Here is a 27,900-nt window from a genome sequence, read left to right as displayed (position 1 = left end):
CGGAAGCGGAAGCCGCACGTGGAGCCGGCGACGGGCTGTCGCAGTTTCTGGAAACTTCGGTCTATTGTCATATTTAAGCCTTGGGGCTGCGGGAGGCGGGTCCCGCGCAGGGCGGCCATGGCGGTGGTGGGCTTTGACCTGGGCTCCCAAAGCTGCTACATCGCGGTGGCCAGGGCCGGAGGCATCGAGACGGTGGCCAACGAGTTCAGCGACCGCTGCACCCCGTAAGTGGCTGGAAGGGGCTCGGGCGCGTGGATGGAAGGGCGGCGGGGCTTTGCAGGCCTTGCAGGCCTTGGGACTAGAGATGGGGCTGTATTTAAACAGCCATGAGGTACATTTGTGAGCTGGGAGGAAGCTCTAAGGCCCCTTCCACACAGCTATATAAAATCCCACATTATCTGCTTTGAACTGGATTATATAGCAGTGTGGACTGAGATAATCCAGTTCAAAGCAGATAATGTGGATTATCTGCCTTGATATTCTGGGTTATATGGCTGTGGGGAAGGGCCCGGAGTGTGATACGGCAGCTCAAAAGGCTAATGCGATTCTAGGCTGCCTCAATAGTGTGGAGACTGAGGGAAATCATAGCCCTACTCTCTTCTGCTTTGGTCAGACCTCACCTGGAATATTCCTGTGTCCCACAATATTGACAAGGTGGAAGGTGTCCAGAGAAGGAAGATATAATAATCAAAGGTCTGGAAGCCAAACCCTATGAGGGAACTGGGAATGTTTAGCCTGGGGGAAAGAAGGATGAAAGTGGACATGATAGCCATGACTGAAGGGCCATCTGTCAGGAGTGCTTTGATTCTGTGTTCCTGCATGGCAGAACTGGGTTGGACCAGATGGCTTTTGTGGCCTCTTCCAACGCATTGATTCTATTTGTTTGGATATGAGCTTGGGCCTCAATCAAAGGAGAGAAGGCTGTGCATAAGTGAATATTACTACAGTAGAGTCTCACTTATCCAACATACTGGATTATCCAACACATTTTTGTAATCAATGTTTTCAATACATCATGATATTTTGGTGCTAAATTCGTAAATACAGTAATTACTACATAGCATTACTGCCTATTGAACTACTTTTTCTGTCAAATTTGTTGTTAAACATGATGTTTTGGTGCTTAATTTGTAAAATCATAACCTAATTTGATGTGTAATAGGCTTTTCCTTAATCTCTCCTTATTATCCAACATATTCGGTTATCCAACGTTCTGCCAGCCCGTTTATGTTGGATAAGTGAGACTCTACTGCAGGGGTCCCCAAACTAAGGCCTGGGGGCCGGATGCGGCCCTCCAAGGTCATTTACCTGGCCCCCGCCTTCAGTTTTATAATATAATATTTTTATATCATTTTAAATAATATAATATATTGTATATACATATAATATTGATAATAATATAATGTTCTACAATATAATACTAATAATAATACCATATAATATTAATTATATGTTATATATTACATATAATATTACAATGTAGTGGTATAGTTCAATATAGTAATATATAATGCTAATATTATGCTATGCTAATAATATAATATATTGTATGTACATACAGCTGCTCTGAGTCCCCTTCGGGGTGAGAAGGGCGGGATATAAATGTAGTAAATAAAGGTAATAAATGAATAAATAATTTTAGACTTTGGCTCGCCCAAAGTCTGAAATTACTTGAAGGCACACAACAACAACAACAATCCTAATTAACTTGACTATCTCATTGGCCAGAAGCAGGCCCACACTTCCCATTGAAATCCTGATAGGTTTAGGTTGGTTACAATTGTTTTCATTGTTGTTGTTGTTGTTGTTTTGCACTACAAATAAGACATGTGCAATGTGCATAGGAATTTGTTCATCTTTTTTCCTCCAAATGATAATTCAGCCCCTCCACAGTCTGAAGGATTGTGAACCGGCCCTCTGCTTTAAAAGTTTGAGGACCCCTGCTCTACTGTATTATTATTACTTTTGTGTTGTTCAAGGCTTTCATGGCTGGAATCACTTGCTGTAAGTTTCCCAGGCTATATGGCCATGTTCCAGAAGCATTCTCTCCTGAAGTTTTGCCCATCTATGGCAGGCATCCTCAGAAGTTGTGGGGTATGTTGGAAACGAGGCAGGTGGGGTTTATATATCTGTAGAATGCCCAGGTGGGAGAAAGAACTCTTACCTGCTTAAGGCAGGTGTGAATGTTGCTATTGACCAGCTTGATTAGCATTGAAAAGCCTTGCAGCTTCAAAGCCTGGCTGCTTCCTTCCTGGGGGAAGCCTTTGTTGGGATCTATTAACTGGACCTGATTGTTTCTTGTCTGGAATTCCCCTGTCTTCTGAATGTTATTCTTGTGGGAGCTGGAGTCCAAAACACTTGGAGGGCCGAAGTTTGCCTATGCTTGATTTAGAGTGTCTAATCTGAGGGGAGTGAGGGGTTGGGTGTTGGACTGTAGGTTTGTTTTACACTGTAGTATGAATGTAGTTTAGCACCACTTGAGCTGCCAAGGCTCAATGCTATGTCATCCTGGGAGTTGTAGTTTTAAAAGATTCTTGGCCTTCTCTGCCAATGAGTGCTGGAGCTTCACCAAACTAAAACTCCAAGGATCCCATAGCATTGAGCCATGGCAATCCAAGCTGTGTCAAACTGCCGTCCATGGTATAAGATAGATCAGACATGGGCAAACTTCGGCTGTCCAGATAGGCTGTTAGGAATTGTGGGAGTTGAAGCCCAAAACGCGTGGACTGAAGTTTGCCCATGCCTGAGATAGATGCACCCTTTGAGTTTGAGGACCAGTGTTAAATTCCCACCACACTGGATGATCCTGGACAAGTCAAGTCACACTCTCTCAGCCTTAGAAAAAAGCAAAGGGCAAATCTCTGTCTGGAGAAATCTTATGTTATCATAGGGTCAAAATGACTTGCAAGCACACAGATCTAGTAGGCTCACAAGGAAGTTGGGGAGGGATAACAATATTCTCTGCTTTTAAGTTTGGTTTTGGTGCCTTCCTAACTTCAGTTCTCCCCAGCCTTAGAAAAGAAGATCTGTTCAGTCCTCTGGCTTAATGCATTGCCAGCTTGTACCAGTCGAAATGTGGGGGCTTTCCCCCCAAGGTTAGTCATGTTTTCTCAGAAGTGTATCTCAGGCTGGATCTACACTGTCTTATAAGTTTCAGAATGTGCATTGATCTGGATTATAGGACAGTGTAGATTGAAATAATCTAGTTCAATGCAGTTAATCCACATTCTGAATCTGGATTATAGGGCAGTATAGATCCAGCCTCAGTGACGGAAGTGTTTAGTCTGGAGAAAATGCATTTGGGACTGCAGCCTTAGGGTTGCAGTGGTGCCACCTGATAGGGTTTCTTCTGAATGACATTAGATTTACTCCCCAGATCTGTGTGCTTACAACTCTAGGATGCTCTATTTTTTAAAAAAGAAAGAAAGATCTGACATCTGCTCAGAGCATGATGGATGTTCATTGTTTGAGACACATTCTGCCCACACCAAAGCTTGGCATTGTATCATCTGTTGTTACTACGCTCTGTTTTCAGTTCCATCTGTCAATTCTGTCTCCCTCTCCCTCCTGGCATCTGTGAAGGGGCATCAGGGAAGCTAATGCTCCACCGCACTCCTTTGTTGTGTCCACGTGTGGCAGGATTACACGGATTTTTATATTCGCCTTTTCCCTTGATTAAACAGGGAGGGGCCGAAGAGATGCTGCAGTGCTGGTATCTCACAATTCATTGGCCTGCCATATGCTTTTCTCCTGCGGAGTTCATGTAATCTACTTGATGCTTAGAAGAGGGAAATAAGTGAGGATGATTGCTTGAAGGAGGAACCTATTGGATCTTGAAGAGCCACAATTAGCCATGTCCAACTCAATACTAGCATCTGGAAGCTTCTATGGGTTCCTCTACTCAGATAGAGAAGGAGGGTGCATACAGATGTCATTTCTGGACTGGTCTTATCTAGTTTAGATGGAACAGTAGGTCATTGTGTTTAATTCGAGACCACTATTTCCAAACAATAGAGCACACAATGTGGTAGGAGACTGGGCATATAGACTGTAGAATTAATGCAGTTTAACACCACTTTAAGTGCCATAAGTTGGCTCTATGGAATCCTGGGAGTTGTAGTTCTGCAAGGTCTTTAGCCTTCTTTGCCAAATGCCAGTGCTAGACAAACGACATTCCCAGGTTCCCTAGCATTCAGCCATGGCACTTAAAGTGTTGTCAAACTGTATAAATTCTAAAGTGTAATTGCACTTTGAGGCACCTATCTCTTATCCACACATAAAGCATTTTTACTTGCGCAGGGATATTTCAGTGGCAAGTGATAAAGTAGAATCTAGTCCACAAAAATTTAGATCATAACATGTCTCGTGTGGTTCCACGAAATTCTTTTTTTTTTTTGTCAGTATTGCCTTTAGTTTTTTAATGGTTGAATTTGTAACCTCTAAACTGGATGCTTGTTCAGGTTTGCAGGCTTTTTCACATTAATTTTTGAAATCCAGTTTGTATTCCTTTAATCGGGGTGGTCACATAAAACAAGTTTTTAAATCGTGATTTTAAAACATGTTTGGCATATGGTGGATTTTTAGTTGCATAGAGATTTTCATTTTTAAAATGCTATCAATATTATGACTACAAATTATAGCTACAATACATACAAGTTGAAGTGTAAAGCAGAAATTTAGTCCACCACCTTTTAATTGATGGATTCAATTAAACCAGATGCATTTAATTAATCTAAATCACCAAAGGAAAAGGCTAATATACATAAATGATTTAAACCAAAGGGATGGTTAGTGACAAGCAAATATCCATGTCTGTTTGCAAAGACATAATCATAATGTGAGAAATAAACAAATTGCAACTACTGTATTTAAAATATGAAAAATTATTAATGTAAAATAATTCAGACAGGTGTGTGGCATCTCTTGGAGTCTGACTACATTCCAGTGCCTACTCACAAGACACCTCACAGTTTCCAATAGCATGCTCATAATTCCAGTCCATAGTATACAAGATGCGGTCATGGTCTAGGGCAGAACTTTCCAAACATTTCATGCTGATGACACATTTTTTAGACATGCATCATTTTGTGACACAGTAATTTGGTTTTACTAGAAAATTGGAGGTTAAATCAACCCCTTATAAGATGTATGGGGGCACAACATACCTCATGAAAACCTTTCATTTACATTTTAAAATATATATGATTTGTAAGATAATTACATACATTTCCAAAATTTTTGTCATTTCTCATTATGTTCATGTGGCACACCTATATATTGCAGGTGGCACACTAATGTGTTGCGATAAACAGTTTGGAAAGCTCTGGTCAAAGTTTTGCTGTTTTTTTTTAAAAGTTCTTAATTTGAAGTAGGCTGGTTGCTGCATCTGAAGGTTTTCGTTAGAGATAGAGGCATGCATGCTGCCAGGCTTTGCTGGTTTGATTCGACCGTCCAGAAGAAGTCTATTTAGGGAGTAATTAGTAAAGGAGATGAGGAAATTTTTCAATATAGTTTTATTGCAGTCAGACTGACAATGACAAAATCATGGAAAGGTGAAAAAGAACTATCAAAAAAGGATAGGAGAGAAAAGTTATTAAACTGTATTCAAATAGCCATGTTATGTAATGGTATCTGGAGATGAAATAATGAAGAGTTTGTTAAAAATGGAGGCTGGCATTTGAATACATGGAAAGGAAGACAAATGAGGACTTTATAATAGCCACATGGGGAATTTATTAAAGTAGATGTCAGGGTAGATATTATTAGATATGGGACTCACAGTGAGTAGTGTTGGAGTTCATCACGGGTGGGGGATAGGAGGGGAAAGATTGGATAGAATATTGCAATATATTTGTTAAGGGGAAAAATAAATTTGTATTAGATGTCTTTGATTATTTGTAGATGTTTCTCTTTTTCATATTATGTATCCCATAAATGTAACCCAATACTTCTACTTTTTGCTACTAGGCAATGGAAGCTTATTGGGCGACCATGGGCAAGTCACACACACTCAGACAAAAGCAAGGGCAGGCCGCTTCTGAACAAATTCTGCTCAGAAAATCCTGTATTAGGGTTCCCATGAATCAGAAACAACTTGAAAGCACGCATACACAGATTGTATGTGACCTGTTGTTTTCTTAAAACTTGTTTTTTAACTGGCAGCCCTAAAGCAAACCTATCATGGGTTTTTCTTGGGCTGAGAATGTGTGATCTTGCTCAAGATCACCTAGTAGGTTCCCTTGGCCCAGGAGGAAACTGGACTCCGGTTTCTAGAGTTGTAGCTGACAATCAAAACCACTACCCCACACTGGCTCACAGAATTTTTACATATGCTGATATAAAACAGTAGTGGGAAGTTTTAGAACTTAGTTATTGAAGCATTTACAAGAAGCCTCTTTAAAACCATCATGTGGTAGAAGAGCTTCAAATGTAGTAACTTTTCATCTTGGAGGTTTATGCATTTTATATTTGTAAATATTTGTAAGCCTAGTAATGGAAATAGTATATTTTAATCATTGTCGGATTAATCTCTTTTCAGGTCAGTGGTGTCATTTGGGTCCAAAAACAGAGCAATTGGAGTAGCTGCTAAGAATCAAGTAAGTCATCTAAAAAGAGAAAGACCTTCATTAGTGAGGAAGACATTCTGAGAATTCATTATGCATTTTAAAATTTACCCCACTGTCTTATGGGTTTGCACCACTGCACAAAGAGTTATATTCTAGTTGAGCTCCTTTAAGCAGTTCTTTTCTGTGTGGAATGGACTATGGATGTTTGGAAGTTGCTTAAATGGAGTGTTTACTTGGTTGTTTTTTTAATAGTTGCTTTTTATAGTGCTACAACTGGTGATGCTTCATAAATTATTTTATTTTTGTAGTTTCCAACATTCCATAATTTTCCAGCTTGACCAAGAAACAGGGCACAGGATAGTTTTTCCGTTGAGAGGAACACCCTTAGTTCTCTAGGTTCATAAGGGCCACAGGAAATAGCTTCTGTTTCCTGTATAATAATATCAGAAGCTCTCTTTTGCTTATTAGATGTTTGAGCATAAAACTGCTATTTTGTGTGTGGATATGGAGAATAAAATACAGTACTTTGATCAGTACATCATGTTTATTTGGTTTTGAATACATGATAGTGAATGTAGCAGTAATTATGTAATTCTTCCCCTTTTCCCCTACTTATAAAATTTGTCATGTGTAGTAATGGCAAATAAGTTGGGTTATTACATGTCTATCTTAGTGGCATTCAATATTTTATATAGCTAGTAATTTTTTATCAGTAAAGATCACCATAGCCATTTTTTTTCTATCCTCTTGCAGCTAATTACACATGCGAACAACACAGTATTTAATTTCAAGAGATTCCATGGACGTGCATTTAATGACCCTTTTGTCCAGAAGGAGAAAGAACATGTGAGCTACTGTGTGGTTCCAATGAAAAATGGAAATGTTGGAATAAAGGTAAATATGTACTCTGGGGAAATATCAAGAAATTGTTTACAGAAAATAAATGAAAGGGAAAAAAATGATGGATAGCAGTTGGGTCCGAAGAAGATTGAGCCCAGTTCAGGAGAAATGCAAGATATAAGTGAAACAGATGGTGAAATAAGATTGAATAGAACTGTGTTCACCAACTGAGTTTTCCCAGCTTTCTTTGCATCTGCTTCACACATTATTCATGAGGGCTTAGCAGGGAGAGTGTTTGGGACAGGTCCAAACAGAGGGAAGCAATTGGTGAAAATCAAGGAAAAGGGATACTGCTTTATAACTATGGGCCCCAACCCTAAATGGGGTCTCCTTAGCCCAAATTTGGCAACAGTAAAAGTTTTCTGAAGTTCACTTGGTGACTGTTTAAACATTTACACAAATCTGTTGTGCAGTGTTTCGTGTACTCTGCAAATGATGCTTCAGCTTTACTTCGTAAAAAGGAAAACCAGCCTGTTTAGCAAGCCTTGCAAATGCTGATTTGTGATAATTAAATATTTGAATTGTATACCTATTATATACATATACATACATGCCCACATAGCTATTTGCCTGTATAGCACAGTAAAGGGTTAACACCCTCGTGATGTTTGTTTTGCTGTCTGTGCCCCTGGTCAGAAGATTTCACCTCATTTTTTTGACCTGTGATCATTGGATTTTGAAAAAATTGGCATGTTGTGGAAACAAGGATTGATGACAAAGCTTCAGTAGATACACTATTTCCCCATAATAACTCTTTCGGGTGTGAATTTCCCTTTCTAGAGGTAGATTTCTCTCACTTCTGCTGTCTAGCCCCTGTTCCTCACTATGAGTCGTTTGTAAGTCAGATGTTTATAACCTGAGGACTCCCTGTATGGTGTAAAACTGTAACTCTGGTAATTCATATGCTTGGAATTAAGGATCTCCCAGCATCATTCCCTGGCATTAGCAGGTATAGGCCTGGAGCCAACATGACGCTGACAAAGTAAAATAATCCATTAGCTTTGCTGCCCTGGATTTAATTGGTGCATAAGTATTAGCTCAAAACAGTATACAAAATGGAATACCGCATTGGCTCCTTCCTTTGTGCTTATTCTTGAAATTAATTCCCAGTAATTAATGGAGGCCTTGTACTTCTGAAGTCTGAAACCCAGGAGAAGTGCTATTAGTCAGATGGAATCAGAGTCTCCCTATGTATGTGACATTTTTCTATTTTCAATGAAAATTCTGAGCTTTAAACTTGCAGTCAGAGTAATACTAGTTTAATGCAGAAAAGTGTTAGATATGCCTCACATCTACAGGTGACCAGCTACATTTTTTGACCTATAAGTTCTACACAACTCGACAAGTCTTTATAAAATCAAATGTCTTCAAAAATAGACATCTAAGGAAAAACTTAAAGTCAAATTTGAAGGCCAGACTAAATGTGTGCTAAGATAAGAAAGATTGATTGTTTCCTCTAAGCTATTTTTCCAGTTAAAAATTCATCAGGAGCTACTGTTTGCCCAAACGACACATACCAATAGATCAGTTTCTATTAAACAGCACCATAGAATGCATAAGGAACTGATGGAATTGATTTTAGTCATAAGAACATAGCACATGAATGTAAACTTTGTGACACCTGTTGCTCCCTCTCAATGGAAACATTTGAGACTATTAAGTAAGCTTCTCACTTTCAAGCATTTTAAAGCCTTTAAGTGCTGTTTAAGAGCTATTATGCTAGAATAGTTGACTATTTTACTGTATTCAGATAGTGTGTGGTTTATCAGATAGGAAATAACTTTGCAGTTTTTCTAGTTTAGCCTTCTTTGCTCCTCTCTCTTGTTATAATAAGGAAAAGATTGTAAAATTCGACTTCTGATTTTTATTATTTTGACTGCAATGGTTTATATAGTTTGAAGGGACGACAAATTCCATCTGCTTTGGACCTCTTGCAATCTCAGAAACTTGATAACTTACAAAAATTAAATGATTCTAGTGTATAAGATTACTTTAATTTTAGAATAAAAAGAAAACTGAGAAGGCCTAGTGGTAATTGTCATGCAAAAGTAATGCTGGATGCATTTCAGTTGCTTTAATATTTTGCTCCTGTATTATATTGCAGGTAACTTATATGGACGAAGAGCATTTTTTCAGTGTCGAGCAGATAACAGCTATGCTACTGACTAAACTGAAGGAGACTGCTGAAAATAACCTCAAAAAACCTGTAACAGATTGTGTTATTTCAGTAAGTAGTTCCATTTAATCTTAGGAGCATTTGATTCCTCTTGTGTGTTGGAATATTATGTTGATCAAAGTTTTAACCAACTTAGAATACGGCTGGGTTTTTTGTATGACAACATCTGGACGCACTAAATATATTTAACACTATGGAAGCTAATCAAATGCAGAAGGCATATAATTCCCCAATATTAGTTTCAAAGAGAGAGAACAATAAAAAAAACAGTTAAGAGTGTACAAAGGTCACATATAGATGTAGGTGAAATAGCTTAAAGTAACAACAAAAGTTAAGCGCATAAACCTTATAGTGCTGCAAAATGCAGTAAGATACTCAACAGATAATATTGACATTTTAACAAATATTTATCAATATAAAGTGTTTTACATAAATATTAATTTAAACCATATAAAGTTTGCAAAAATGGTTTCAACTCCCATCTTTATCAGGTGATCACTGTAATTTTACCCTTCCTACCAAAGGGTGGTTTGTGATGTTGACTTAGTCAATTTATTTGTATGTGAAATATATTTCATACAGATTTGTAATTGTGGAAAAGCATGGTATTAACTGACCTTGATGGCTGGGGAATTCTGATTATTATAATCCTAAAAAGCAAATATTACGAGACCTGTCAATTACTCAGAATTCAATTTGAAGCCTCCTGTTTTCTCTTTAATGCAGTCATTAGCTTATAATGATTTCTCAGCCTTTCTGATGCCTCTGAGGAGGTCAATATGTTCCTGTTTCTCCTCTTTCTTTCTTCAGGTGCCAACATTTTTCACTGATGCTGAAAGGAGGTCTCTGCTGGATGCTGCTCAGGTTGTTGGATTAAATTGTCTTAGACTAATGAATGATATGACAGCAGGTAAGTAAGGGATAGTTATTTCGTCTATTCTATAATAAAATATGTGTCCTTTCAGTTGTAACATGGCTGTAATAAAAAGCTTAAGGTATAAATGTATGCTGTAGGCATGCAGATTTCTCAAAGATATCAGACCTCTTAAATCACTAGAGAGCACAACTGTGTTCACATTTAGTATTTTGCAGGCAACCTACTTTCAAAAGCTTTCTGCAAACTATCCCTTGCAACAGTACTCTGTCCTTCCCTCTGAAGCTGTGCTGTATGCAGATGGAGACAAAGGCTGGATCTACACAGTTATATAATCCAGATTATCTGCTTTGAACTGGATTATACAAGTTGAACTGGATTATACACTGACTCATATAATCTGCATTTTATATGGCAGTATAGATCCAGCCAAAGCGAGATGGCAGAAATTGAGAGAAAATGAGTGTTTCTTCCACATTTGACTCTCACCCCATTCATTTTTGATTTTAGGTCTCCCACTTGGTAGCAAGGCTTCCTAGTTCACATTTCCAGTGGAAAGGGAAGACACCTCTTTTAAGACATGTATATGTATTTATTTGAGTGTTTTTTTATCTGTAAATTACAAATCATTATTTGTAATTGATGAAAGAATAAGTAAAAGTAATAGAACCTGACAGAGCTGTATTATTTTCATGTTATATGAATGATGTTGGCAGTAAAGGGCATATATAGATTTAGGAATAAACCCATGTAGCAAGGCAATTATATGTTAAATGTTTTAAAGTATGTAAATAAAGTTTATTAAATTAAAAAATAAATTAAAGAAAGAAAAGGAACTTGGGGTATTGAGAGTTGTAATTCCAACCTGATAGATGCCACATCCGTTCTTGCTATAAAGTAAGTCCCATATTGCCTACAGCACAGTAGAAAAGTTCTTGGCATACCTCTCCATCTAGAAGTTCCATCTGCAGTCTTGATGTTGTTCAATTACAGTAATTACAAGAAGCTTTAGCATAAGCTGGCAATTTTTCCCCCTTTTGTAGTGGCTCTGAACTATGGGATTTACAAGCAAGACCTTCCAACTCCAGAAGAGAAACCACGAATAGTAGTGTTTGTAGATATGGGCCACTCGGCATTTCAAGTATCAGCCTGTGCTTTCAACAAGGGTAAACTGAAGGTGAGAAGAACCTTAGAGCCACTATGACCTAGTTCTTTATAAAATCCTTTTCAAGCAAATCAATAAAGATGTCTGCAGTCTGGAATTGGAACAAAGAGGGTTTTTTTACATTCTTCTGTATCAGGCCTTGTTGCATAAAACATAAAATAAGTAGCTCTTAGCCATCTTTGAACTTTGGATGGCGTATCTAAAGATAGCATTGCCAGGATATACTGAAAAAAGGAAACCATCTATTTAAAAGTTTTGAAAAATCTTATGTTAAGTGAGACCGTTTGAAATATAAAATAATTTAATTTAATCCATGTTGTCAGAACACTGTACTGTAATTATATTTTCTGATTTAAGCACCTTGTGGTTCTAAAGTCATAAAGCTGATTCTAGGATTGGGAAATTGTACAGACTGCAGATTGGTCAATTAAGTTGAATTTCTGAGTGTGAATCATAGAACTTGTTGTCCCCCTTCAAATTCTGGATATATTTGTGGAATGAGTTTCATCCAACTCAAATGTAGTGTAAGATCATTGCTGCCACTGTATCCTTCAAAGTATAAACAATAATCTTGGGAAGTACAACTAAAATGACATTCTTTTCTTCAAACTAGGTGCTTGGTACAGCTTTTGATCCTCTTCTTGGAGGAAAAAACTTTGATGCAAAGCTGGTGGACCATTTCTGTGTTGAAATAAAAGCCAAGTACAAACTGGACCCGAAATCTAAAATAAGAGCACTTCTTCGTTTACATCAGGAGTGTGAGAAGTTGAAAAAGCTAATGAGTTCAAACAGCACAGACATTCCACTTAATATTGAATGTTTCATGAATGATACAGATGTATCTGGAAAGATGAATAGGTAAGATATTTCTTGGATACAGACAGATTGCATTGGAAGAAAGTAGGTTTTGGAGTCTCCATGAAACAAGGAAGAACTATGCAGAAGCCAGTTTAGTCCAGCATTCTTTTCCCACTTTGGCCTACCAGATACTTATGAGAAATTTCCAAAAAGAATAGGACCATTGTCATCAATAAGAGGTGTACTGCCTCTGATAGTTAGAAGATATGTAATTGTTGTCACTAACACTGACAGCCTTATCCTCTATTGATGTATCTACATCTAGGATAATACAAATCAGACATTGTTATTGTTATCACATCACTGCTACTGTAATGTTAAAGAGCCAGTATATGGAATAAATCTTAATGTTTATATTGGAAAGTGCTTATTGTACTTTTAAAGGTTGTATATTATTTGATGTCATGGCATAGGGTTGGTACAATAAACAATTACATTGCTTTTAAAGCTACCTGTTTTTGGTGGTCATAATGACATCTTTTCTTAGCAAATTCCATAGTTTAACTATGTACTTTGTTAAGAAGTACTTAATTAGCTTGGCTGTGCATCTTTCATCATGCAGTTACTTCGGGTTTTTAGAATTAATTGAAAATCTGTCTCTAATTTGCTAACAGCAGCGAAATTGTTAGTAGCAAAAACTGGAAAGAAAGGAAATTCAATTAGAAGAATGATACAGAGAAATTTGGAACATAGCTATTAATGACAATTTGACTTGCAATATTAAAATTAAAAAGGGAATATGGAAACAAACAAGATTTTTGGAAAATATAGGGAAAATATATTGACTATATCTTTAATGAGGGAAAGAAGTACAAGCTGGCAACAGAAGTAATGAAATTTTGGACTTGTGAAAAAAAAGAAGAAGAAGAAAGAATTGCAGCCATATTGCTGATAGTCTGTTTCTGGGCAAAAGTCTTAAGTGCTGGTTTTGTCCCATAAAACTCTATATGGCTCATGTCAAAACTATTTGAAGTAGTGTATGAGGTTATATAAGGTGTATCTACACTGTGGAATTAATGCAGTTTGACTCCACTTGAACCACCATGGCTCGATACTATGGAATTATGGGAGTCACAGTTCACAAGGTCTTTAGCCTTCTCTGCCAAAGAATGCTGGTTTCTCACCAAAGTACAACTCCAGTGATTCTATAGCATTGAGCCATGGTAGTTAAAGTGGTATTGAACAGCATTTATCTACAATGTAGACAGACTGTAAGATTTTCAGGGAAGGCCTTTTTTGAGGCCTATTGCTCCCACAAATATATCTGCAGGCCCTTCTCAGTGGCTGTTCCCAGGCTTTCAAAGTGCTTCCCAGGCTTTGGAAGCTAGGATGGCTAACTCCTTGTTTTTTTTTTTTTTTATTAACAAGTGAAACTTCTATATTTCAAGGGGATTCAGTAATGTGTAGTCTTGCTAATGTTTGCCTTTTATGAATTTATATCAATTCCATGGGCAATGTGTTGTCGAAGGCTTTCATGGCCGGGATCACAGGGTTGTTGTATGTCTTTCGGGCTGTGTGGCCATGTTCCAGAAGCATTCTCTCCTGACGTTTCGCCCACATCTATGGCAGGCATCCTCAGAGGTTGTGAGGTATGGAGAAAACTAAGTTAGTTTTCTCCATACCTCACAACCTCTGAGGATGCCTGCCATAGATGTGGACGAAACGTCAGGAGAGAATGCTTCTGGAACATGGCCACACAGCCCGAAAGACATACAACAACCCTGCAATTCCATGGGCAACTCAACATATAGAAACTCAGCGTTCTATACATTTTTACTTATTTTTCTAAGTAATTTTGTTTTAATTTTTATGTCACCTTGATTCCCATGAGTGAAGGGAGTAAATCAACAGTATCACAACTTTTCCTTCTTCCATGAATAGAAGACATATAGTATGTTGTGTGAGTAGTCAGGGTTGGTTGGGTCTTATTTAACTGTAAGGGAAACTCAAACCTCTTTTATTGGTCATTTTTCATTCTAGATCTCAATTTGAAGAACTATGTTCTGACCTTTTGCAAAGAATAGAGGTTCCTCTTCGTTCCTTGATGGACCAGATCCAGCTCAAAGCGGATGATGTGTATGCCATTGAAGTTGTAGGTGGAGCCACACGTATTCCAGCTGTTAAGGAGAGAATTGGGAAGTTCTTTGGCAAAGATGTCAGCACAACGCTGAATGCGGATGAAGCAGTAGCAAGAGGTTGTGCATTGCAGGTAAAATTATGGCAGCTCTTCTTTCTCAGAAGATGTCACTGGATGACTCAGCTCTTGATTATTTGTAAGTCAGTCTGTGGAAACACATTGTTTTGGAGGCCATGTTGAAACAATGAAAGATTGGTCTGTTGTGACTGTTTTGTCCAGACAAACATGTGTTTCATGATTGCCAGCACTAAGCTTTAAGAGGATAAAGAAACATATTTGAAAGGTGGAATTCAGAGTGGAGAGATGTTAATGGTGGTGCTCAAACCCATCCAGTACTCTAAGACAAACGGAAGAAAAGCTATCTTCTATATACTCTTTATAAAACATAGAGTGAGTCCTTTGCAATATGGCAAAATCATAGTTTCTTCCTTTACTTAACTTTCTTCTTTGTGGATTTGGAGGGAAACATTTTATAGACACTATAATATGTCACTTTCAATTTTAAGATGTTGCTGATGTCTCTGTTTCAATACAAACTAATATGCTTACATCTCTGAGTGTTAATTCATATTCTAGTTTTGAGTGTAAAATTAGGTACAAATGGTTAAACATGGAAGTAATAAATCATTTAATTTCAATAATTGGAACTTATTTCCAAGTAAATAGGTATTCAGGATTAAATAGTAATTTGATTCTGCCAATAAAATACATTTTCTACTGATTAGGATATCTCTTTGTCCATGATAGTGATAGTGTGGGGACATATGTTTCTCCAGCTATTGCTAGTGTCAAACTATACTTACCCTAATATTTGATTATGCTGGCTAAGGCTGATGGGAGTTTGGCGGGTTTAGCAACTTCTGCAGGGTCAGAGGTTCCTTGACGTAAGCCTATGATTTCAAACTTCATAGGGAGTGATTAATTATGTCCATTAGGATGATACAATATAGTATTCAATTCTCTTCCTTTCTCTTAGCTTGATCAGAACTGTTGAAAGACCAACAATAACACTTGTGTATTGTGTTTTTGGTCCTTTAGTGTGCAATTCTGTCTCCAGCTTTTAAAGTCAGAGAGTTCTCCATCACAGATGCTGTTCCATTCCCAGTATCATTGATGTGGAATACAGAATCTGAAGAGGCTGATGGGTATGCAATAACTTGAAGTTGGTATATTTTTACATAGTTGACCCAGGATATTCACTAACATCTCAGGCTGGAACCATCTTTAGACTAATATTACTATATTAATGATGACCATAAATGTCATACATTATCATTTCATTTTCTTAATTTTTTTGTCTTCTCTATAAACTAATAATGTAAAACATGTGATGTCAATGTGTGGAATCAGTTTTCATTTATACCAATTCATTGGTTGTTACTTAGCAGAGATGACAAGCTCACAGCCGTTTGCATCTTACAAGTAGGCAACAATTTGATGTCGCATAAACAAACATAGAAATAAAATAAACATATACATTAAAACCATAAAGTTAAAAATATCTGAACATTAAAATCAATTATTAAAATCACATAATCCAAAATCATAGTCCAGGAGCAATTCCAGTCATAATTGCACTTATTCCATATCCATTTATTGCACTGAAATTACTTTCCGAAGGCTTCGTCCCACAGCCACATTTTAATTTCTTTCTAAAGGTCAAGAGGAAGGGGCTGATCTAACTCTTGTGCAGCTACAGCTTTTCAAACACACACTTTTGTTTTCTCCTCCTTGACCCATTAGGTCTAGTAATACAGAATGCAGCAAAAACATCATCTGCAGGCCCATCCACAGCCAAGTTGGAATCCACAATGCAGAATACCCCTGGGAAGCCTCAAGTAATCATAAGCCCATGGGTTTTTCACGGTTGGCAACAGCTAGAGCAGGGCTAGTCTAAAAATTGCCACCTCCTAGTAGTAGTACAAGCCCAGTTCAGTTGAAGCCTCTGCCACCTCTGACATTGGGGAAAACAGGCCTTTCTTGTTCAGTAAGTAGTGACAGTGTAAGCAAAGTGGGGCTTCCGAGTCCAAGCAGTTCAGCACCAGGCAGCAGCCAAGCTGCAAGCGGAAACGGAAGCGGCGGAACAGCAGGCAGTAGCAGTGGGAGTGGGAGCAAATCCAGTGCAGAATCTGGGAATCAGTCCCCATCTTTGAAAGGTCCTACTTCTCAAGAAGCACAACTCAGTGCTATGAAAAGATTGCAGATGGTCAAAAAGAAAGCTGCTCAGAAGTTAAAGAAGTAAAACAGACAGCACAGTATATAACAGAACTATGAAATGAACGTTTTGCCTTGGAAGCATAAGCATATGTTTTAATGGTTTTAATTTGTGTTTTTTAGTTAATTATGTTATGTATTGCTTTTTTCTTATGTGTAATGTGGCAATGAATTTTGCCAAACTGTAAGCTGCTCTGAGTCCCCCTTGGGGTGAGGGATAGAAATATAATAGTAAATAAATAAATAAATTGAATGCAATTCGTGTAGCTTTTAAAACTGATTTAGATTTGCTTGTGATGGTGATGTTAATATTCACTCTTTTGGAGGCAATCATCCAATTTGAATTTATGCATAATACAGTCGGCCATCTATATTTGCAAGTTTTACTTTTGTGGATTTGATTATTGGCAGATTTAATAGGATCTCTCTAGGAATCTAGGCCTTCCAACGCGACTTTTGGTGGGAGTTGGTCATAGAGTTTTGCGGGAGGAGCTACAGATTCCTAGAATCCTAGAACGTTATTTCACTTTTCTAAAAAAATGTATTTTGATTTGTAATTTTTTTATTTTTGCAGAGGCTCTGTACCCCAGCCCCTGTGAAAGGGGAGGGTATACTGTACATGTTTTTTGCAATAAACTAATTTGCAGCCTGAAGTTAAGACTGCTTCAGTACAAGCTTATTTGAAATTCATTTTTACCTTTTCTTCTGATTGTAGGATTCATGAAGTGTTCAGTAGGCATCATGCGGCACCTTTCTCCAAGGTTTTGACATTTTACAGAAAAGGCCCCTTTGAACTCCAAGCTTTCTATTCCGATCCCAGTAGTGTCCCCTACCCTGAAAGCAAGATTGGTAAGTTGTTCATGCAAGAGGAGACACTTCCTTCTAAAAAATTTAAATTGTTAATATATTCCTGATATTGGAATGCTGGCTTATTGCAGACATATCCCTAGTTTGCATGCAAATGGAGGGCAGGTTGATGTTTTGACCTGAGATGTCACTTATCTTGGTGCTTTTTTCTGTTGTTTTTAAAGAAGTACTATGTTATTTTGTCTTCTCATACCATTAGTTAGATCCAGTCTAATAACAGTCGTTCAAATGAATTAACTAGTGTAAATAGTTAGTTGGGATGAACTTAAGTGCCAGTAATTATAATGGATCTTCTCTCAGTATGTCTAAGTTTGGATCCATGGGGTCTCTTCCAACTGTGTATGATTCTATAAAATCTTCTCTGCTTGATCCTCACAGCATCCAACTAGGTCAGGCTGAAAGACTCAGGGTCACCCATTCAGTTTAATGACATAGATGGACACATCTAATTTATCTGAAAACAATGGCTTGCTGCTTAACATCATAGTAGGGATATGTGAGGGTGTCTTTATATTTATTTATCCAAATTTCTTCTACCTTTGCCACTTAAGGAGGAAACCTGGTGCTTCATTGCTATCACTCACATGATTGTGGGAGAAAATATTTTAAGATGTGATGCTGTGTGTGCCCCAAGGATACCTCAAACATAGTTGTGTGGCATTTGTGTGGATATACAGAAATGAAAATTCAGTGCCAGCAATAACAAATCAGAATTATGGAACTTGTTTCCAAAAGGTACAAAATCTATCTGAACAAATTTTACAGGAACTGAGAAAAACATGCTGAGGATATGTGTTATTTTGCTATCAAATGCAATTTTCCAAGCCCTGTACTGAAATGATTTGATACATTTTGATAATTTGGATCTGTTCATCATATTCTACTCCTAGCCAACAATACGCTGCCATCTATAACTCATTTTTCAATTGTTTTGGATTTTAGTACCTTTTTGGAAACAAACTCCACAATTAAAACTTAAACATCACTGCCACAGACAGGAGCCGCGGTGGCACAATGGGTTAAACCCTTGTGCCAGCTGAATTGCTGACCTAAAGGTTGACAGTTCGAATCGCAAGATGGGATGAGCTCGTGTGTGTGTCAGCTCTAACTTTCCATGTGGGGACATGAGAAATGGTAATACATCCAGGCATCCCTGTAGGTAATGTCTCTGTAAACGGCCAATTCTCTCACACCAGAAGCGACTTGCAGTATGTTTGCTTCTGACACAATTAAAAAAAAAAACCCGCCACAAACAGTTTGTTGCACTTTTTAGTCTTTTGACACATAATATTTTATCATTTTCATGGGGATTCCTAACATTGATTCAGGGAATAATTAAAGATTTCAGGGTTTTTTTTTAACTTGGTGATCATTCTATCTTTATAGGGAAATATGTTGTTCAGAACATTGCCACTCAGACGAATGGAGAGAAAAATAAAATAAAAGTAAGAGTCCGCATCAATTCTCATGGCATTTTTAGTGTTTCCACTGCATCAAAGGTGGAGCAGGTGAAAGCAGAAGACAGTGAAAATCTTGATGTTGAAGCTGAAGTAGATCTCCAAAACCAAAAATGTCCCGAGACCATTGATGTAAGTTGGTTTCCTCATCTTTAATGCTCAAAATACCCTTTAACAAGGCTAGCCTAACTGGTTACTCAGGGTAGGGGGGGGAGAATTGTGTTCTGTGTGTATGTAAATAAGTGAGTTATATCTGCCTTAACTGCTTTAATTCTAAAAAGTCAGAATATGGCATGTGTTGGTACCATCTGGTAAGTATAGAATCTCATTTTGCTTCCTATCTGTTTGCTCAGGGCTTCTTAAACTTTTCCGCTCGTTATCTCTTTTGGCCTAATAATTTTTATGTGATCCCGAGTGTATAAAGCTTTCCTTCAATCCCATGGACTTTAATTACAGACTAGTGTCTAACCTTCCTTTTTGGGGCAAGGTGATTGAGAAGGAAAATGTCCTTCAAATCCAGGAAGTTTGGGATGATACACACTTCGTTGACCCATTTCAAACTGGCTTCAGAGCAGGATACAGAGTTGAGACTGCTATGGTCACCTTAGTGGATGATCTCCGTCTCAACACCAACAGGGGGAGTGTGTCCCTGTTGGTGCTTCTAGACCTCTCAACTGCCTTCAGTACCATCGGCCATGGTATCCTTTTGGAGGTCCTAGAGGGTCTGGGAATCAGAGGCACTGTGTTGAGGTGGTTCCGGTCGTACTTCTCAGGCAGGTTTCAGATGGTGGTGGTTGAGGATAGCTTCTCCTCATAAAAGGAGCTGTTATGTGGTGTCCCACAAGGGTCTATTTTGTCTCCAATATAACATTTATATGAAATTACTGGGAGGGGTCATCCATTGGGATGGGATGAGTATGCTGATGACACCCAATTGTATTTCGACATGCCTTCCGAAACAGCCTCAGCTAAGGATAGTGTGTCTCTGAATGAGTGCCTGGAGGAGGTAATGGGCTGGATGAGGAAAAACAAATTGAAACTGAATCCAGACGAAACAGAGGTGCTTGCCATCAAGGGTCCTAATCTGGGGTGGGGGTGTGCCAACCAGTTCTGGATGGGATTACACTCCCCTGAAAGACAGCATTCACAGCTTGGGAGTGCTCCTATACCCATCTCGAAATGTCAGTCCAGTTAGATGTGACGGTCAGGAGTACTTACTGTCAGCTTTGGCTGATCCGCCAGCTGCACCCCCTTCCTAGATTTGATGGACCTAAAGATGGTATTGCACGCACTGGTAACCTGAAGATCGGAGTTCTGCAATGCACTTTACCTTAGGCTACCTTCATACCAAGTTTGGAAACTCCAGCTTGTTCAAAATACGGCAGTCAGATTGGTTACAGGAAAATCCAGGAGTGAACATATTACATCTAAAAATCACTCCACGGGCTGCCAATTAGTTTCCGGGCAAAGCACAAAATGTTGGTTTTGACCTTTAAAGCCGTATTTAGTTTAGGTCCAGGTGGCTTAAAGGATCGCCTTCTCTCATACAATCTGCCTTGCACGCTTAGGTCCCCTGGGGGGCTGCTACTTCAATCAGCCAGAACCCAGCTAGTGACCGTCACTTAGATGACCTTTTCACCAGCTGCCCCGAGACTTTGGAATGACCTGCCAGAAGAGCACCAATAGCTAGATCTTTATTATGTGTATTTTAACATGTATTTTGTAGAAATATGTTTTAATATGTATATTTTACAGAATATTTTTAGATGATTGTGTGTTTTAGTGTTACTTTAACCTGCCTTGAGCCATGAGGAGAGGTGGGTAAAAAATAAAATAGTAATAATACAGTAGAGTCTCACTTATCCAACACTCACTTATCCAACGTTCTGGATTATCCAACGCATTTTTGTAGTCAATGTTTTCAAAACATCATGATATTTTGGTGCTAAATTTGTAAATACAGCAATTACTACATAGCATTACTGCGTATTGAACTACTTTTTCTGTCAAATTTGTTGTATAACATGATGTTTTGGTGCTTAATTTGTAAAATCATAACCTAAATTGATGTTTAATAGGCTTTTCCTTAATCTCTCCTTATTATTATCCAACATATTCGCTTATCCAACGTTCTGCCGACCCGTTTATGTTGGATAAGTGAGACTCTACTGTAATAATAATTATAGAAAATAGGTATAAAATCAAGCATTTAGTAATAGCAAGTCAGCATTTTCAAGGCTTGCTAAGCAGATGATTTTTCTTTTTATAAAGCACAGCTGAAGCGTTTTCTGCATAGTCCACTGCAGAATAGATTCATATAAATGTCTAAAACAGCCATTAGGTGACATTCAGAAAATTATTCCAGGACCCCAACTTTGAGCCAAGGGGACCCCATTTGGGACAGGACCTACAGTTTAAGAAGCAGTGTATTAACTTACTCACCAGTAGGAACAAAATGTAATGGGTGGGATTTTAGTTCAGTTGGGCATATATGTTTTCTGCAGGTGCAAGTTCCTAGAGTCAGTACCTCTGACATCTCCAGTTAAAGGATCCAAGGTTTCATGAAGGGATATGTGCCTGAAACCCTGGAAAGTTGCTGTGCCAATCCTGACCTAGGTGGTCAAATAGTCTGATCCTAAATGTTTCTATACATCGAATAAATAAAAAATAAGCCACCTTAATACCAGATGCACAGCTCAGGAGCTGATGTGAGACAAAGCTTTATCTGCTTGAAGGCAGCTTTCTATACCTTATGAATTTCAAACATTTAATATATTGTAGCTCATAAACGGTTTCTACATGTGTGTGTACTCTTCACATCTTTTGTGCCTGGGCTCCCATTTCAGAAAAATATCCAGCAAGGCAACAATGAGGCTGGAGATCAGCCCCAGGTACAAACAGATGGCCAACAAACGTCACAGTCTCCCCCTTCTGAGGCTGCCCCTGAAGAAAACAAAACCCCAGATGCTGCAAAAGTGAGTGACCCTTTACATGCATTCTTTTGGATGAGAAACATACTTTTTTTACTGGGCATAAAAAGTCATCCAGTGAAACCAGTAACAGTGACTCTTATGGGGATCTTTCAAAAGTTGCTAAGGTTCAGTGAAGCGGTGACTCTGTACCAAAGAATAATGAAGTATTGCCTTCTGTAAAAGAATTTTCTCCCTGATGTAATGTTATTTTTTGCTCTCCATCCCAGGGAGATGAAAAGAAAGGTGACCAACCTCCAGATGCTAAAAAACCCAAGATGAAAGTGAAGAATGTAGAGTTACCTATTGAAGCTAACTTGGTCTGGCAACTTGGAAGAGACCTGCTCAATATGTACATTGAAACAGAGGTGTGTTAAGTGAGCTTTGACGTCTGTGTCTAATATTGGTCCGATTGTAATTAAGACAATTATTTGGCTTTCGGAATTGTAATAGCCATTGGGATTTCCTCATGCTACATTTTTTGGTAGCTTGAAAGATCTTCTCTGTTAATTCAAAATGTCAACAAAACTGCCACAGATTATTACATGGAGTTATAGGCTCTGTTTATATGCATTAAATTATGTGATACAACATATGTTGAACAGCAACACTCTGTCCTGCTTTCTGCAAACACAACTCTAGTTGATTTCAGCATTAACAGACTTGCAATCCTTGTCAATGATCATAAACTATTATGTAATCTAGAAGACAAAGAGGCAAAAAGATGGGTTGGAAACAGAAAAGTTGTTCTGGTGTTTTACGATAGTCTCTTTTAGCATCGAGGTGCAATAATGTGTAAATGTTTTTGTGAATCAGTCCAGATATATGCACTGTTGCCATAAATGTCTGCTTTCTGATACACAATCCTGCCTAGCTTCAGCCTTAATTTTAATCAATATATGAAGCTAGTTACATCAATTATAATTTTTTAATTGAGAGCTTTATGGTGCAAAGTGTCTTTCACTAAACTATATTGGAGGAAGGTATTTGAAAGGCCTTATGTTTTGGGCTCTTAATATAATTTTTTAGCATTTAAAAATATGCTTAATCTAATATACTTGTTCAATTTGGTATAGGGCAAAATGATAATGCAAGACAAATTGGAGAAAGAAAGGAATGACGCAAAGAATGCTGTTGAAGAATATGTTTATGATTTCAGAGATAAGCTTTCTGGACCCTATGAGAAATTTGTGTGTGAGCAGGTATTTATTTGTGTCAAGTATTCTTCTTCTGCCCTGCTTCCTTAAGAAAACCTCCAGAAATTATTACAAATGTGAACATTTCTCGGTGGCTTCAAATATTGTTTTTTTACTTCTGTAATTAAGGTCTGACTCTTTGTACTAGTGTATATCCAGACAATACAAAGTAAATGGATTGGCGAGAGCTACCAATTTTTTCCATAGCAAACCCCAAATGTATATCCTCATCAATCAAATTCTTTACAAGTAGGAATAGGATAAATTCCACAGTTCTGTAACTTTTTTGTATATTAAGAAACATTAAAATTATTACTATCAGTGTTCAAAATGGCAGCTTTAACTAAAAAAAATCCACATATTTCCTCTCACATTTTAATATAATAACATTAAATATATTGTTATAAAACTTTCCTCAAACTTGCTTATTCTATACACTTGCTCTCTAGGAACACCAAGTTTGGTTTAATATTCTGGTGGTTTGTTTTAAGTCTCTACGTAAACAGTGTCACTTCTTTTTTCTTAATGCAGTATTATTTAATTACTTTGGCTCATGAACTTTGATGAGTGGTGGCGGTATATTGTATATTAATAAAGTTATTTAACCTTAGGATCGTAGTAATTTCTCCAAACTGCTGTCTGAGGTTGAAGACTGGCTGTATGAGGAGGGGGAAGATCAACCAAAACAGGTCTATATAGATAGACTGGCTGATTTAAAGGTAGGCTTACTCTTGTCCTGTGTACTATGCTTAAAACGTTATTGTGTACGACAGAAATTTATTAAAAGCAAGACACTTCAGCTGAATGGGCTAACTTCTAAACTTCCATGTGTAGGGATGTGTTTGTATATGTGACCTATATAGTATTACAAGATGGTGCTCTACATTTATAGTGAATTATGCCACTCTCTTTAGAAATTTGGTACTCCAATTGAGATGCGGTATCAAGAAGCAGAAGAACGTCCAAAGCTGCTGGAGGAGCTAGCGCATAAGGCTCAGAATTATGTTAAAATTACAGAGGAATACAGGAACAAGGTATGTAATCTTACAATACTGAATCTTTTTTTCTTGTTCCAGTTCTCCATCTCAGTTTTTTTATTACATTGCATGTTGACTGAAAGAGGCACCTTCTGAACTTTATATACCTTATTCTCTGTGCGTTCTACTTGTGCAGCTCTACACAAGAAGGAACTACACAGAATAATGTCTATAAAGCACATTCTAGAAAAGGTCTGGATCATTTGGAAGCTATTTCTGTGGCATGTTTGGGCCCTCCTACAAAGATACTCACCTGCCTAACTTTTGTTCTTCATGTTACAGTAATTGTTATTAATGTACTGCATTGTTCCATGTTTCAGGATGAAAAGTATATCCATATTGATGAATCTGAAATTAGTAAAGTAGAAAAGTGTGTCCATGACACAATGGAATGGATAAACAACATGGTAAAAGCACAGGCAAAGCAGAGCCTGGATAAGGATCCTGTTGTCCGTGCAAATGAAATCAAGGAAAAGCTGAGGGTAAGTGTTTATTCGTGGTGCAGATTTGATTGCTGCTGGAAAACTAGAGCCTGGGAAATTCAAATGTGTGCAGCATTGGCTAATTAGCACATAAAGTGGTCCTAAGATGTTTTCCCTAAGGGGGTGTTCTATTAGGTTTTTGGAAATAGGACAACATAGCTTAGAGAAATAGCTGCCATCAGTTTTATAAATGTATGGTTTGTTGTGCCTCTTTCAGGAGTTATACAGTGTGTGTGAACCTATTGTGACCCAACCAAAGCCAAAGGTAGACTCTCCTAAACAAGAAGAACCAATGGATACTACTTCTGGTTATAAAAATGAAGATGCAGAAGAGGACATCAAAAATGTTGAAACACCACAACAGAATGGGGAATGTCACATGAATGAGAACCCAGCCAACATGGACTTGAACTAGCCTGTTGTATCTCAATGAGCAATTTCACACGGAAAAGACTTCAGCTTTCTTGTGTGATGCGGGGGAAGTGATGTCTAAGGCCGCTATTTATATTTTAGAATTCTGTTGTATTATGTGGGGAGTGACTGTGCTGAAAAGAAGTGGAGAATCATGATAAATTCTAAAAGGAAAATTGCCTTGGTAACTTTCAGATTCCTGTGGAATTGTGAACACTCGATAAAATCTTCTGTGCAGCAGTTTCAACCTTTTGCTTCAAATTAGGGCTGTGGATGCCACTGGGTTGTTACAAAAGGTCCTGCTCCTTCAAAAGGTTTGCTCCTAGAGCTTTTCGTATATGCTGCCAAGGTAGTTTTTCTTTCTTCTTCATGTTAGTATGTTTATTTGTTTGATTCCTTATGGGAGGCATTGGGTGAAAAGCCTACATAAAAACCAAACCTAAAGAATGTTCTTTGTATCATTGTTCAAGATGTTTGCTAGAAGCAAAGATGAGAATGTGTGAAGCAGCATGCAGAATTGCTTACATTTTGTCGCTTGCTCAAGAAGTACACTCCTATGTAGGGAAAACCAAATGAAGGTAGTACACTGATCCTGTTAAATGTTCCTGTCAAGCCTTTGGTGAGCTTTAATAAAGTTCATTGAAATGGTTATGGTTTGAAAAAGGGGTATGGTCTTAATTATTTTTAACGCACATGACACTCCTCATTTACTCAGCTGGCAATTATGGCAAGGATTCTGTTATGAATTATTGTGAATTGGTAATTATGGAAAGGATTTTGTTAGGAATATATACACATTTAACTTGCCCAAAGTATATAATTTTTGAATTGTTGGCTTTGATTTATGTTATAAATAATAATAATAATAATAATAATAATAATAATAATAATACTTTAATTATACCCCGCCACCATCTCCCCGTGGGGACTCGGGGCGGCTTACATGGGGCAGAGGCCCAAACAACATAGAACAAAACATAAGCAACATAATACAAATCACACTATAAAAGGATAAAACAGTAATACAATATATCAATTAAAACAAAAATACAGGATAAAAAATTGCATTACATAAATGGTAAAATTGTAATAAAAATGGGATAGATTATTAAAAACCCTCTGGGGCTGATTAATTAATGACTGTATTTCCAAAGACCTGCCGAAACATCCAAGTCTTCAGTTGTTTCCTGAAGGAAGATAGAGAGGGAGCCAACCTAATCTCCCTGGGGAGGGAGTTCCAGAGTCGGGGGCTCACGGCCGAGAAGGCCCTCTCTCTCGTCCCCACCAAACGCAGTTGTGAGGAGGGTGGAAGCGAGAGGAGGGCCTCCCCGGAAGATCTCAGCGACTGGGTGGGTTCATAGGGGACTACGCGGCCAGGAAGATAGGTAGGTCCCGAACCGTTTAGAGCAGGGGTCCTCAAACTTTTTAAGCCGAGGGCCGGTCCACAATCCTTCAGACTGTTGAGGGGCCGGATTATCATTTGAAAAAAAAATACGAACAAATTCCGATGCACACTGCACATGTCTTATTTGTAGTGCAAAAACAACAACAACAACAACGAAAGAACAATACAATATTTAAATACAATATTTAAATGAAAACAATTTTAACCAACATACATTTATCAGGACTTCAATGGGAAGTGTGCTCCTGCTTCTGGCCAATGAGATAGTCAAGTTAATTAGGATTGTTGTTGTTGTTGTTGTTGTTGTTGTTGTTGTTGTGTGCCTTCAAGACATTTCAGACTTTGGGCAAGCCTAAGTCTAAAATGTATTTATTATTTATTTATTTATTTACTGCATTTATTTACTACATTTGTATCACACCCTTCTCACCCCAAAGGGGACTCAGAGTGGCTTACAAATTATATGTACATACAATATATTATATTATTAGCATAGCACAATATTAGCATTATATATTACTATATTGAACTATACCACTATACTTTAATATTATTAGCAATATTATATGTAATATAGAATATATAATTAATATTATTATATGGTATTATTAGTGTTATATTGTATTACATTATAATATTATTATCAATATTATATGTATATACAATATATTATATTATAAAACTGAGGGCGGGGGCCAGGTAAATGACCCCGGAGGGCCGCATCCGGCCTCCGGGCCTTAGTTTGGAGACCCCTGGTTTAGAGCTTTATAGGTAACTAGCTGTGCCCGGCCACGCATTGCTGTGGCAAAGTGGTGGTGGTATTGGTTAAAAATTGTGTAATTTTTATTTGACGTTATTTGTATTTTTTTATTAATTTTATTGTAAGTTATCTTTTTATTATATTTTATTATTTTCTTGTATTATTTTGAGTTATTTTCTGTTATAGTATTTTATTGTATTAATTTTTTAGTGTTTTTAATTATTTTTTAGTGTTTTTTATTATTTTTTATTGGGTTGCTAGGAGACCAAGTTGGAGGAGCTTAGCCTTCTAACTGGCAGCAATTGGATAAAAGCAATTATTCCTCTCTAATTAGGACTTTATTTTTCTTTTCTTTTTGTTGTATCAACCTAGAGCTGTGGATGATGGGTTGTGTTGTCAAATTTCGAGGTTGGGGGGCCTGTAGTT

At 37.7% G+C, this 27,900-nt stretch overlaps 1 protein-coding gene across 1 annotated transcript; it reads left to right on the top strand.

Moving 5' to 3' along the window:
- Positions 1-25,972, top strand: hsph1 (heat shock protein family H (Hsp110) member 1). The gene is made up of 18 exons (XM_003219164.4): positions 1-224; positions 6,539-6,596; positions 7,320-7,460; positions 9,571-9,693; positions 10,453-10,552; positions 11,560-11,693; positions 12,295-12,539; positions 14,520-14,748; positions 15,715-15,821; positions 17,606-17,739; positions 19,144-19,346; positions 22,061-22,189; positions 22,414-22,551; positions 23,260-23,385; positions 23,991-24,098; positions 24,294-24,413; positions 24,737-24,898; positions 25,116-25,972. Exons 1-18 carry the CDS (start codon positions 118-120, stop codon positions 25,311-25,313), a joined length of 2,562 nt encoding a protein of 853 aa, XP_003219212.3. The 5' UTR covers positions 1-117; the 3' UTR covers positions 25,314-25,972.
- The last annotated feature ends 1,928 nt before the right edge of the window (positions 25,973-27,900 follow it).

Source organism: Anolis carolinensis, chromosome 3 (genome assembly GCF_035594765.1).
Source record: "Anolis carolinensis isolate JA03-04 chromosome 3, rAnoCar3.1.pri, whole genome shotgun sequence".
In the NCBI taxonomy this organism is placed as follows: domain Eukaryota; kingdom Metazoa; phylum Chordata; class Lepidosauria; order Squamata; family Dactyloidae; genus Anolis; species Anolis carolinensis.
The sequence above is the reverse complement of the archived record's forward strand: the minus strand, read 5'-3'. Positions and strand labels throughout refer to the sequence as shown.

What these genes read in the sequence shown, in the direction of transcription:
- hsph1 (XM_003219164.4), top strand. Translation starts at nt 118, where the DNA reads ATGGCGGTGGTGGGCTTTGACCTGGGCTCCCAAAGCTGCTACATCGCG. An exon ending in TCAACAAGGGTAAACTGAAG is followed by an intron (nt 11,694 to 12,294) that starts GTGAGAAGAACC and finishes TCTTCAAACTAG; the next exon opens with GTGCTTGGTACAGCTTTTGA. An exon ending in GAATCTGAAGAGGCTGATGG is followed by an intron (nt 15,822 to 17,605) that starts GTATGCAATAAC and finishes TTCTGATTGTAG; the next exon opens with GATTCATGAAGTGTTCAGTA.